We start from the raw sequence: 12,472 nt of genomic DNA, 5'->3' as shown, positions 1-12,472 counted from the left end.
AAGGAAATGCAGGGAGGGAGGAATGCCAGTGCACATTGCCTTGAACCACACGCAGCATGATGGCATGGGACAGACACTCCGTACTGCAGGAAGCTTATGTGGGGCCGGGTGGGGAGGGCACAAAGGTGGCATAGAGTTTATATTTCCCTCCTCTTGAGCTGGTAAGGTCTGTGCAGTATCTCCAGGGGACTCAACAGATTCCCTGTCCTCGGTGTTACAACATAAAGAGCAAGAAATTGGGTTTAGACTTGAGTACTCTGTCCTGCCAGTGTAACAGAGCTGGTCCTGTGGGCATTACATTGGATCCTTGGCTTATACTTTGCCACGCTGTGACTTTGCTAGCACAGCTGATTGTATGCATCAAATGGCTCTGGTTCTATGCTCTCCTGCTTCCCATTCACTGGAGAAGAAAGAATGAAATTCTTCAATCTGTCATTTGAGTCATGCTGATCTCTCTTGGATGCTCCATCTCCACTGTGTATCAGTACACGCTCGGGACTGTTCTCTAACACAGAGGCCCACTGGTGGGGAACTGCTTCCGTGTTTCACTGTGGAACACATTCAGACATGGCTTATGTCTTCTCTAAGGCATGAAATGGTCTTAGTCTCGTTGTTGGGAATGGGGCCTGGCTCATGCCAACTCCCAGTGCACAGCCAGGAGTTGCCTGGGAGAATGCAAGTTGGTAAAAAACAAAAAGTAAGTAAAGACCCATCGGTACTTTTAACAGTAAAGTGACCCAAGTTTGAGTGCCTTGGAAACATCCCCTGCCACTGTTTAACCTGCTGATGTAGATGTTGCCTCTGTGTACACTAGGAATTCAACTCCCTGCTGAGAGAGATTGCTCCAGAGTACTTCCACTAGCCCTCCTGCACATGGTTTTGTGCAGTTGCAGGGAGGAGTAATCTGTGAGTCTTAGGGCTGTTACTGGCCACCAATTTCTGAACAGTTTTGCCCATCTTTCAGAGGACATGATGGGCTTGAAAAGAAGTTGCACCAGCCAGGGCATAGCAGAGCTTGAGCAGCTTTATCACCAATCTGTTTGCCCACAATGTAATATCATGGATATTGTTTATAGATAAGGAAAGGATTGCAGAGAGAGGAAAGTCTGTACAAGTAGGTACCATGTCTGTGAGGAAAAAAGATTCTTTCAGAAAACCAACTCTTAGAAAACCATTTCTATTCTCAGTCTGTGACTCCTGCTTGTTTACCCCTAGGCACTAAATCCCCTCATCTAGTGGGTTTGCTTGGCATCTTTTGATTCCCTCAGTCAGTAGCTGTGTTAACAGAAGTATCTTTTCACCTTCTGGTGAGACTCTTGGTCACTATAATGTCAATATATAAAACATCCAATTCTTTCCTTTCCAGTGAGGATCGAGTCATTGAACATTACAAGAAACTAAATGGTCAGACAAGAGGTCAAGCAATTGTGAAGTAAGTGAAACAAGTGTGATTTCTTTGTGACCTTTGTTTTATTAGAAAACATTTATACAGGACTGTATAAATAATATAAATAAATATAAATATAAGGTAACTGTGTTTTCCATCTCATGTTGTTTCATTTTTAAGTATTATGCACTTAACTATTTACTTATCAAAGCATTTTTTTTTTCAGAGCATCCTCTCAGCTTCTCACACATGTTATTCTCTTCTGTGTTGTTTTGCAGTTACATGAGCATTGTAGAATCCCTCCCAACATATGGAGTGCATTATTATGCAGTAAAGGTACGTGCTACAAGAAGGGTTCACTGAATTAAACTGTTGTTGGAGAGGGAGGGAGAGAGGTACAAACTGCCATCCTGCTTTCAGAATACAATACACTGCTACTAAAGTCTTGTTTCACTTCCTGTGGTAGGATAAACTTATTTCAACTGTATGTGCATGTTTAGTAAATACAGCTCCAAAGAGGAAAATCCTGCTTTTGCAGATAAAACTCTTGCAGCTCTATTGTGCTGGAGTGTTCAGTGCACAAGCAGTAGCAAGCTCTGGTGATGCCAATGAACCCCCACCGAACAGATGAGCCAGACCCATCTCTGGCAGATATGATGCTTCACTCCTTTTTGTAGTTCCAGGAAGTCAGGCTTTTCCCAGCCAGCAGATCCATGAGCAGCTAGGTAGGGCCAGACATGATCTGCACACTGGAGCTCCCCTTACATGAGATACATGGATTCCACGCAGGTATTCATGAAATCCCTCATTTCTTTAGTCTAATGATTTATCACCAAAACTTCCAGTCTCAGATTATTATTATGACTTCCTTGCCTGACCAGCTGCCTTGGGGTTGTTATTTTTTTTAAGTAGAGAAATCAATAAATATATAAAGAAAGCTAGATACACAATCCCCAGAGCATATTCCCTCGTTTATCACCACTGAAGTTTTGATGTGTTTCATCATTATCTCTGTGTACAGGTCATATGGGTTTTCATGCATCTGTAATGTCTTGCACACATGAGGTACCATAAAAACACAAATATCCAACTGTACCTGTCCCCAGAGATGAGTTTCTAGTCTATTCCTACTAATGCTTTCACAAAATAAGGTATATTATTTTGCAAAAAGCATTAGCTTCATCCTTTCCCAGAGAATAGGATCCCTCCAGCACCCTTTGCATCCACATCTCTTGGACTACTCTAGATCAAGAAAAATCTTCTGGATTGGGCTTGTTATTCAATCCTGCAAACACTGGAGAGCTATTCCAGTGAGCTCCCTATGATCAGTAAGCAGCAGTGAGTAGCAATGAGGCAGCAAATATTGCACATAATAGGTTTTGCTTCTGCCTGATGTGGGGGTTTTGGTTTTGCTACGTTTTACCCTGCCACTCTCTATCACATTAACAGAGCAGATGTAATTTCATTGAGGACTCCAGCTCAGTAAATTGCAGAGGCTGGGATCAGATATCAGCCATTACTCCATAAGGCCATTTTATTGCACACTCAGACACAAAGCAGTTGGGTCCAAGCCTGTCAGACCTTATCACTTGGTAGCTCTCAGATCCCATTACTGCTGCATTTTCAAGACTAATGCTAAAATCCCTCCACATAATTCAAGTCAGCTGGGTGATTCGCTTTCCTTTCTCTCCAGTCTGAGTGTTCAGACTGTATAATTTACAGGGCAGAGAAAGAAGATGCACCACTGCACAGAGGACTCATGTCAAACCTCCTCACCTCCCCTGACAGCATTTTGAGTAACTTGATCACATGTGATGTATTTTAAATGGTTTTATTTGTCATGGCCAAAAGTGAAACAGATCTCTCCTAAACACCATGGAGCTTAGTGACTTGAGGGAATTCAGCAAGGGGAAATTTAACAGCACCCATTCAAAGATATTGCTTAGAAATAAATATTCGTCTTGAACAACAACCTAGGAAATCTCCAACATTTCCCCATCCTATTCAATATAACTCCCTCTCTTTTCTCTTCCAGGACAAGCAGGGAATTCCATGGTGGTTAGGACTTAGCTACAAGGGGATTTTTCAATATGACTACCATGACAAAGTGAAACCCAGAAAGGTAAGTTGTTTACTTTTCTATCAATGTCTGGGCTTGCCACACGTGTTATAGCTCGAGTCGAGGGTGTGATGTACACCAAATGCTGGCACTGATTCATGTGATTTTGAAGGACATTCACTTTCTCCCTAACTTGTCTGAACGTCTGCAAAGTATTAATGGACAAAAATAGTAGCTCTTAATTTATTAAATGTTGTGGGTTTGGGGGGAAATAAGCATCACTTAATCTTGCAACTTATGCTCCTTTTTCTGTGTGGTTCATAAAACATAATGGGAACTGAAGGACTGATCCTCTCAGATGCTGGAGACCTTCCATTCTCTGGCTATGGCAGGATTGGGGGTGCTCAGCCAGCTCTTGATACTGTACTGCCAAGCCATAAATGATCTGAGAGAGAGTACGAGAGACAAGAAAGCTGCTTCCATTTATTACAAAAAGAAAATTGCATGGTTTTCTCAGGACTAGCATTACATTTGAAAAGCAGCAACTTTACTAACTGAAGAGTTAGTGTCAGACTAGGAAGTAAAGTCAACTTTCTTCACATTCCTGAAAAAAAAGGCATTAAAAAGTTTGTGTCCCCTATCTGATTTATTTAGGAACTTTACTTAGAAGCAGTTTACAAATCAAGGCATGGCACACATAGATCTGGTCACAAAAGCTAGAGCTTGGTCAGTGAGAACTAACCATTCCGGTCTCTTTGTTAGTATTTTTAGTGGGGCATTCAATGCATTTGAAAACCAGGATTTGTCTCAGTCCTTCCAAACTGTCTGTGAAAAATTCAGCTAGTCAATGTCCTCTTGATTTGGGAGGGTTTGATTCCCCGAGCTTATCCTATGAAGTGGACCCATGTGTTCTGATTTTCCTACCTAAGATGTCATCTAATATGGAAAAGCTCACCCCTGAGCACAGGCCCTGCAGGTGGGCATGCACAGCCTGTTAGCAACAGTATCTGCTGTGCTGGAAACCCATGGAGACAGCAGCAGACAAGGTTTCGGGCTTCCTAGAAGGCTGCAGAACTGGATTACTTGAAGCAACTAGGCAGCTCTTCTGTGGATGCAAAAGCTTCCACAGTGAATTAATGTACTGGATTTCTCTTCACATTGGCTCTGTGCCAAGATCCCCTCCCCTTCTTTCCCCTTTCACTGCACTGAAGTTGGATATTGCCTTAGTGGAGAATATCTTCTATTAAAATGGACTATAATCAAGGTTTTGTAGAAACCTGAACTGCTAAGGAGGCAACAAGAGGTAACAGGTGGATCAATTAGCCTTTTATTTGCTGAAGGCTATTAATGGAGCTTTTTATTCACTGAAGGAAAGCATGAGAGGAGGTCTTCACAGAGCATCTGTGCTCTAAAAAACACATCTCTTTGGGATCAATCATTACCTGCAGGGCAAGCCATACTCACACATGTGATAGCTTAAAACATGCCTAGGCTAGGTGTTTGCACCTACATATCTCCAGTAGTGCCAACACCCCAGGGAAGTCATGTCCTTTAAAGATGCCTTCAGAAGTCAGTCTTAGGAATGGAAACATTTCTTTGGAAGAAAACAGTGCCCTGCCATGACAGGACTCAGCCATTCAAAAGCTATAGCAATTATTGTCAACCCTGTTGGGATGAGATGGTTGGTGAGGAGCATCAGAAGGAAGAAGAGGACTGGTGCTCTGACTGTAGGGGAGGACACAGACATTTGCACTAGAAGAGTCAAGCCTTCTTTCTCAGCTTTCTCCTCTTTCCTCAGCTGCTCAGGGTGATCTGGTCTGTAGCATTGGTTTTAGAGCTTGATAACATCTTGGCCAGCCTCTCTGTGTCCCCACTAAACTACCTCCAGTGCTCACATTGTCTGTCGAAGCAGGACCTTTAGGCATCTCCAATACTTTTTCTGCAAGTGTAACCCTAAAAAATAAGGTTTCCAATTTTGTCTGTATTAGGAAATATTTTTTTCTCAGAAAATTATGTATGAAATCCAGGAGACCCAAAACAATGGTGCTGCCTTATGTACAAACCACGAAGAACTTCTGTGGCTTAGCAGAAGTGGTCATAAACCTAGGAGGGAAGGTTGGGTGGGAAAGGAGAGCAGGAATTTCCAGGCTAGAATTTGTCCATTACCACAGTCCAGAGACCACAGAAGTGAAAAGACAGCCTAGATGAACATTTCTCTTGTTATATGACGCTTGCAAACCCCATCTGTTGGCAGGGCTATTCCAAAGTGAACAGCCTAAATCAGGGACAGGACTTGGACGGAGTGGCTGAGGCTTTGTCACTTCTCCATGGAGAGATTTTACCTGCTCTGGAGCAAGTAAAAAGACTTCTTACCCTACACAGGTGGTAAAACCCCTCTGGCAAGAGCAGCTCAACTGCCTCAGCAAGGCACAGTGTTTAATCCTCTGCTAATTAGATTGCAAAATTGCACTTGATAACCCTGGTATCTGGGAGCAGCTCACCATAGTATCTGATTCATTTCACTACAACAGCATGGGCTGGTTCGAGTCTTTGCTGTGCAAAAGGGAGGGGTAAACCTGACTGAACTTTCTGCAAGGTAAAATTAGAGGGGGAGGGGGAAAGAGATTCTGTCTTTTCTGATCTCTATTATTTTGTTCATGCACACTGTCGATGCCAGAAACAAATTGAAAAATTACAATGGAAAAATACATCTCCCTGGAAGAAACTCAAGCAGCAAATTGTAGCAAGAAACCAGCTGAAACGAAGACATTTATATTAAATGCCTATAAAAAACTTGCTTGTCTTATAAGAGAGATTGTAATGTTTTTCTATATGTCATTCCAGATAGATTTCCATGCTTATTGTGTTTGCAAGTAAAACTGTAACCCACACTAAGCAGCTGAACCTATCTTGGGCGATCCCATTAGCAGTCACTCAAAAGCATGTTTTTAATAAATTGCTGGAGTAAATCAGCCATGTGTCTCTAGAAAACTAACCAGGTTTGTCATCAAGTTGGATGAGGCTGGAGAGGAGAACTGAGGCTGATGCAGGGCCAGAACCTGATCCTGCCTGTGCTATTCTCACTCAGGCTTTAGTCCTCCAGAATCATGGGGGATGCAGCTGAGATGGGTATCTAGCACCTAGTCCTAGGTGGTTCAGATGGGAATGCAGGGCTATTAAACTGGAATGCAGTTGTACCTGGGCTGCAGAGACTAATGTGTCTCCATGCTTCTATTTTTATGTTCCTTCCTGCCTATGCTTGAATTCTGCAAAAGCCCTGAAGCCACACAAAGCCATCACTTGGAGGCTTATCCTTTTTCTTCTGTATGTTCAGGGCTAGCTCACAGGCTCAACAAGCCCTGCCAAACACTTCCTCTTGAATGCTGCCTGTTTAAATGGGGATTTGGTTCTTATCAGTTCAGTGTTAGATATTAAATAATTACAGAAGTTTTGGTATACTTCACAAAATCCATCACTCCAGCTGAACAAGAGGAAGGGAGTATCAGGTGTGGAAAGATGGCTGCTGTCCTGCCAACCATATACTGAGGCATTCTGGACATTTGGTAGTGGCTTTGTGGAACCAATGTCATTTGTGTGGCAGCAGTGAGCAGCAGCATCCAGGGTGGGCAGAATCCATCTCCCTCTGTGTAAATTTAGCTTCAATAAACCCTTCCCTATTGGGCCTTCAGGCAGAATCCATCTCCCTCTGTGTAAATTTAGCTTCAATAAACCCTTCCCTACTGGGCCTTCAGGCCCAGTGTGCCTTGAAAAAGGAAAAAAAAAAAGAAAAGAAGTCATTGTCCTCCTGGGCTCTGCCCATCTTGGGTCAGCACCATCCAGTATTCATGATAAACCAAAGCAAATTCTTTGGAACCAGGTCTTCAGGCAGGATGTGCCAGCATCACTCTCCTACAAGATGCTGAGGCTGTGGTGACCAAAGCGGTCTTTTCAGAGGAGGGTCATTAGAGGGTTTTTCTCTTGAATTGCAGAGCAATTACAAAGAGAGCACAAGGCACTGCAGCCCCCCATGTGACCATTTGTCTGTGAGTGGTGTGTGTCCATTTTAACCAGCAGGCAGGGGTGTAGCTAAACTCCATCCCCAGAGACTTGTACGTGAAGGAGGAGCGGTGTAGCCTGGAGCTGTGAGATCTGCATGCCCAAGTAGTAGCACTAGGCATATCTCTGTTGTTCTAGTGAGATATTCCCATTGATTCAAGAGCCCAAAGGCATTTCTTAGTGCATACAGCCTAACAGTTAGTAAACAATTAACTCCAAGCTGAAGAGTGAATGATTAACAAAGTCAGCCAAAGGACTTCCATATGGCCAATAAACAGACAGAGAAAATGTTTAACTTATCACGAAAATAAAGAGACCTTAAAGGAGAGTCTGGGAGTGTTTAGTTGCTTTGTAAGAAATACCTCTATACAGTATTATTCCATTTTCTTCTGTAGAAAGCTAGTGACATCAAAACCTAAGGTGAGCCTTTTTTCTCAGGCTCATAAACATTATCACCGCTCAGATTCTCTGATTGACTGAAGAGAACCCAAAGGGAATAAAGACTTTTTGGAAAAAAATGTGAGGCATCCCAAATGTCAGACATGAATGTAGCTTGACAAAAATTTTCCCTGTGACAAACATCAGTTTCTGCCATTTCCTCCCGGCATTTCTCTGGGATGAAACGAAGCATGCTATGAAAATGCTCTGTCCCTTGCCATAAACTCTCCACAACACTCCATGGATTCTCATTACAGAAAAATTTAATCTGTAGTTTGTAGTGTTTTTGTTGAATCCAAAGCAAAGATTGACTTCCAATTTAAACATGCAAAAACAAGAGCTGAGTTGGACCCATCCTACCAAGCAATGCAAAGTAAAGTAAAGTCAGTAGCTTTAAGTGTTTGATCAAAGAGAAATCACCTGCTTGTCAAAAGCATGAGCAAAGTAATCAGCACATTAACTGTGTCCAGAAAGTGAAAGATTGCTGTCTGATGCCACTTGGCCTTTTTCAAACAAGAGATAGAGTGAACTTTCCCAATTCCAGAGGCAAAATGGGATATTTACACAGGAGGAGCAATAGCCTAATTAAGAGCTGCTTTATGGCAGAACAAATAGATCCTCTCTGCTTTAGGGCATAATGAAGCACTGTCAAGCCAGTAATTGCATTGATAGAGTGGTTAAACTTGTGCTTCCTGTGGTGAAGGAATGACAGACCAGTAACTTAAAAAAGCATAAAGTAGGGACTGACGTGAAAGGTACAGAAACTAGTGAATGATGGGGAGGAGGAAGCTGACAAGTTGGTCTCTGTGCTGACTGATCACAGAACACGGGGGCAAAAGAAACATGAAATTCAAAACAGTTACAGGGAACCCAATTCATTTGCACAGCTCCTTGCCACATGGTACAGTAGAGGCCAAGAGTTTAGAAGGGTTAAAGATAGGACTAAAAGTGTGTCCCTCCATCCAGAGTTTTAACATTGACTCAGTTATTTTCGAAGAGGATTTGGGGAGTGGTTATAAACCCTTATGTTCAAGGATGGTGTTTGATTTGGTAGCAAGTTGGTTTCTGTTGTCAGAGGTATGGAGCATGTGTATCACTCCTCTCCCTGGCATGCTGCTGAGCTGCAGGGTGTATTCAGAAAGGGCTGGACTTTCTCTAGGGTATCCAGAATCAGGTGGGATCAGAGAATGTACTGGACTAGTGTCTCATTGGGCTCCTCTTGGAATGTCATCATTTCCTAAGACCCTTGCAAACATCTTTGCATTGCAGACAGGGATAAAACATTTCAAATTTACAAATGATACAAAAAAAGCAGAAACCATTTCCAGGAAATAATGGTTTAAAAGCTAGTGGAGTCTCAGTGGCATTGCTGTAATAAATTATTCACTGTGATTAGCGGACTGTTAAGGACTACCTGCTGACTCCTTCTGCTCTGAGCTTTTATTTCTCTTCCCGTTGCTGATCCTTCATGCTTTTTGGATTATGGACTTGGCTGTAAACTGAACCAGTCTTCAGGTCACGGCGGGTTCAACTCATTTTATAGTGCAGTAATTCAGTCTTGGTTTAGTATTTTGAAATGTGGAGCACGGGAGGAGGGAGACATGCACAAAGCAAAGTTCCTTACCATGCTGTTTCTTCTCATGGAAAGAGATTGCTCACCCAATTTCCTTACTTACCAAAATGTAAGACCCAGACCTGCAACTGCTGAAGAGTAGCCACAGTTTAAGACCTTCTCTGCTAAAATCTCTTATTCCATCTCTGTTATACAGGGACCATGTTCTCACCAGCACCTTTTTTGCCACTGCTTGCCCTCATTTTGGGGTGTTTACCATCCAGCACCAGGCACTTCCCTATTCAACATCCATCATTCCATGCCTTACCATTGCACTTCACTGTGCCAAAAAGCTGCCAAACACACCGGGAGATGAATAAATCGTATCAGAGCACACTGGGCTGGAAAGTAGGATTTTGTCCCTGATACTGAGTATTTCCACAGGATTTGGCTGGACATGACACTGGGCTGTGATTCAGTGTACATTTCTTTTGGCAGCAATATCAGCTGAAGTGGCCTTCACCACCCTCCTCCCCCCTCGCAATCCTGCCACCACTGCTCACTTCCTCCCCTGGGCCCCTTCCTCAGTCATCCTGGTATCCGTGTGCAATTGGGAAGGAAACTGCTCCAGTGAAGGAATCAGACTGGCTCAGCAGAACTCGGCCAAAAAAAACTGGTCACTCTTAACCTCGATCAGTTCCCAATCCCATTCACCATCTGACCCACAATCCATATCCTACAGCCTTGCTGTAGGAGCTGGATATAGATGCAGACTGGATAAATCACAGCAGCCAAAGAAACTGCCATTAACCTACACAATAACTCTGTGAAGCAAGACAAAAGCTTCATAGCTCAAAACAAGTTGGAAGGAGTTCAGCTGCATGGAATTTGGCATGAAGTAACAGTTAGGTATAGGCCATCATCACCACTTTTTCTCCTTCTCATAAAAGCTGATAAAAATTTGCTTCAGCGTCTCTCCCAAACAGGGCTGATTTCAGACAGATTGTCTAGGTAAAACAACTTTTTAAAACCATACAATAGTCATGTTCAGTTTCCATTATGTAGATAAATAAATAGTTTGATCAACTTGCAAACCCTAATACAAAGTCTAAGGCACTACTGCTTTATCAGGAGAACAGCACTATCCTGGTGGTTTGGTGTGCTGTGGTGATACCATCAGACGAACAGTCCCCAGGGTTTTCTGTGAGAATTTACATTCAGAAAGGCTACAGCATGACATCCCATCCCATGATCCAGCCAAGTCAAGCTCATGGTTATCATTAAATATAGGAGTAGTCCCATCAAAGTAAAACTCCCTTGCTCTAAGTGCTTTGTTGTATTCAGGTCTTAAATAGTAATTCTCTATAAAAGCAGCAGCCAAGTCTTGAATGATTCTGCAGTGCACAGCAGGAACTTCAACAAGATGCAAAGACAAATTACTCCGACAGCACAAAGTGAAACAAATTGGACCTCAGAGCCCCGGAGTTAGGGTGGGGATCTGGAGTGAGATTGAAACCTCCTTGAGCACTTATACTTGGCTCTGAAGTGGTGGCAAGCTCTCCCATGCCCCCACCCTGCTCAGATGCTGTCTCTTGGCTCACCAGGACTCCCAACTCTGAAGGTCTGGGCACTTTTATCACCATAAGAAGCCAGGCAGGGGCCCCGTTACTCAGTGGTTGTGGATAAGAGGCACCTTTAGTCAGTGGCCTGGGCAGGAGGCTCAGAATGTCGGGCACTGCAGCCCATCTCCATCTCCATGGGATTGCTGCTGCTATGGCACCCCATAAACAGACACCCCGGATCACAGGAGGGTTTTTAGTCACACAACCTAATTCATAATGTGCATTGCCATAGCAGTGTGGGATAGAAATGGTGGTCCCTGTATTTTGGTTCCAAGGCAGAGACAGTACTTAGCCATGCCACTAGAAAAGACATAAGGATCCTTAGGAAAGAGGGTAACAGCAATGGTTTGTGGGCAGCATAAATCCTTATAGGGTGCCACAGCTGATTCACAGGCTACAGACCAGGCATCCTTTATTTAATACATAGTATATTGTGCTAGAAAGGAGACCTCTTCAATGCAGAAAGATCCAGTCACTCTGATTTGCTTGCAGAGAATAAAAGGGAGAAAACTTAACTTACAACAATCAGGAAAAAAGGTTCTCTGTAGACCTATTGATTTAGACACACACAGCGTGGTGACAGCAATGCAATATCTAACAGCATCTAGCAGATATATATGTGCAGTGAAGGTGGATATATATATTTGGTTGAATATAAAGCCAAAGTCCCCGTCTGTGTACAGTTATAGACACAAATATCAAGTTGCATTATGTAGACAAATAATGCTTTGTCCAAATAGCAGCTCTTCCCTCTGTGATCTGATGCTCTGCTGCCTCTCTGAGCCAATAAACCACTTTGAAATTTAATAGGGAATTGTGTCTCCATAATGGAAATGAATGCAGAGTGGTGATTATATAGACCTAGACGCAATTTGTGTTTGGTCAAGCCAGAATTGTTTGCTGGGGTGGTGTGATCCCATAAGAACAGCACACAGCAAAAGGGATCTCAAATTGGACCAGAAATTGTTTGTCTGTTTGGCAAAAAAAGAGTCCTGAAGCCTGAGGCAAAGAAGTAATTAGATACTGAGCTGGGATTGCTGACAGACCACTGAAAGTCCCACTTAGCCAAACCATTCTCTCATTCCATGGGGGAAGGGAGGATGGCAAGCCTCTGGGAAGATCATTGGTGGGGTTGTTTCCCACATCAAATCACACAGGAAACCTTTTATTTTTTTGTTTTGGGAAGTGAAAGGAAAAAAAATACCCCAAACTAATAAAAACACAGGAATGAATGGAAGTGTGGCAGGATGGAGAGCTAAGTTATGGTGCAGCAGCATCCCCACCTCATGACCCAGGGCCACCCTCAGCAATGGGTCACACTAATTCACAGGTGACAGCCCACGGAAATCTCTTGGTAA

The 12,472-nt window shown here is 43.1% G+C and overlaps 1 protein-coding gene across 7 annotated transcripts in view; it reads left to right on the top strand.

Annotated features, from left to right (window-relative positions):
• FRMD4A (FERM domain containing 4A) overlaps positions 1-12,472 on the top strand; it is a 365,081-nt gene that overhangs the window by 305,731 nt on the left and 46,878 nt on the right. For all 7 annotated transcript variants that reach the window (XM_051795149.1, XM_051795154.1, XM_051795148.1 and 4 more), the window contains 3 exons: positions 1,367-1,432; positions 1,666-1,723; positions 3,423-3,509. In XM_051795149.1, coding sequence (XP_051651109.1) covers positions 1,367-1,432; positions 1,666-1,723; positions 3,423-3,509 — 211 coding nt within the window. The remainder of the gene's footprint in view (positions 1-1,366; positions 1,433-1,665; positions 1,724-3,422; positions 3,510-12,472) is intronic.

This window comes from Manacus candei, unplaced genomic scaffold (assembly GCF_025592945.1).
Source record: "Manacus candei isolate 608988 ecotype Guabito, Panama unplaced genomic scaffold, ASM2559294v1 h1tg000042l, whole genome shotgun sequence".
NCBI lineage: Eukaryota > Metazoa > Chordata > Aves > Passeriformes > Pipridae > Manacus > Manacus candei.
This window is presented reverse-complemented; position numbering and strand designations above follow the sequence as displayed.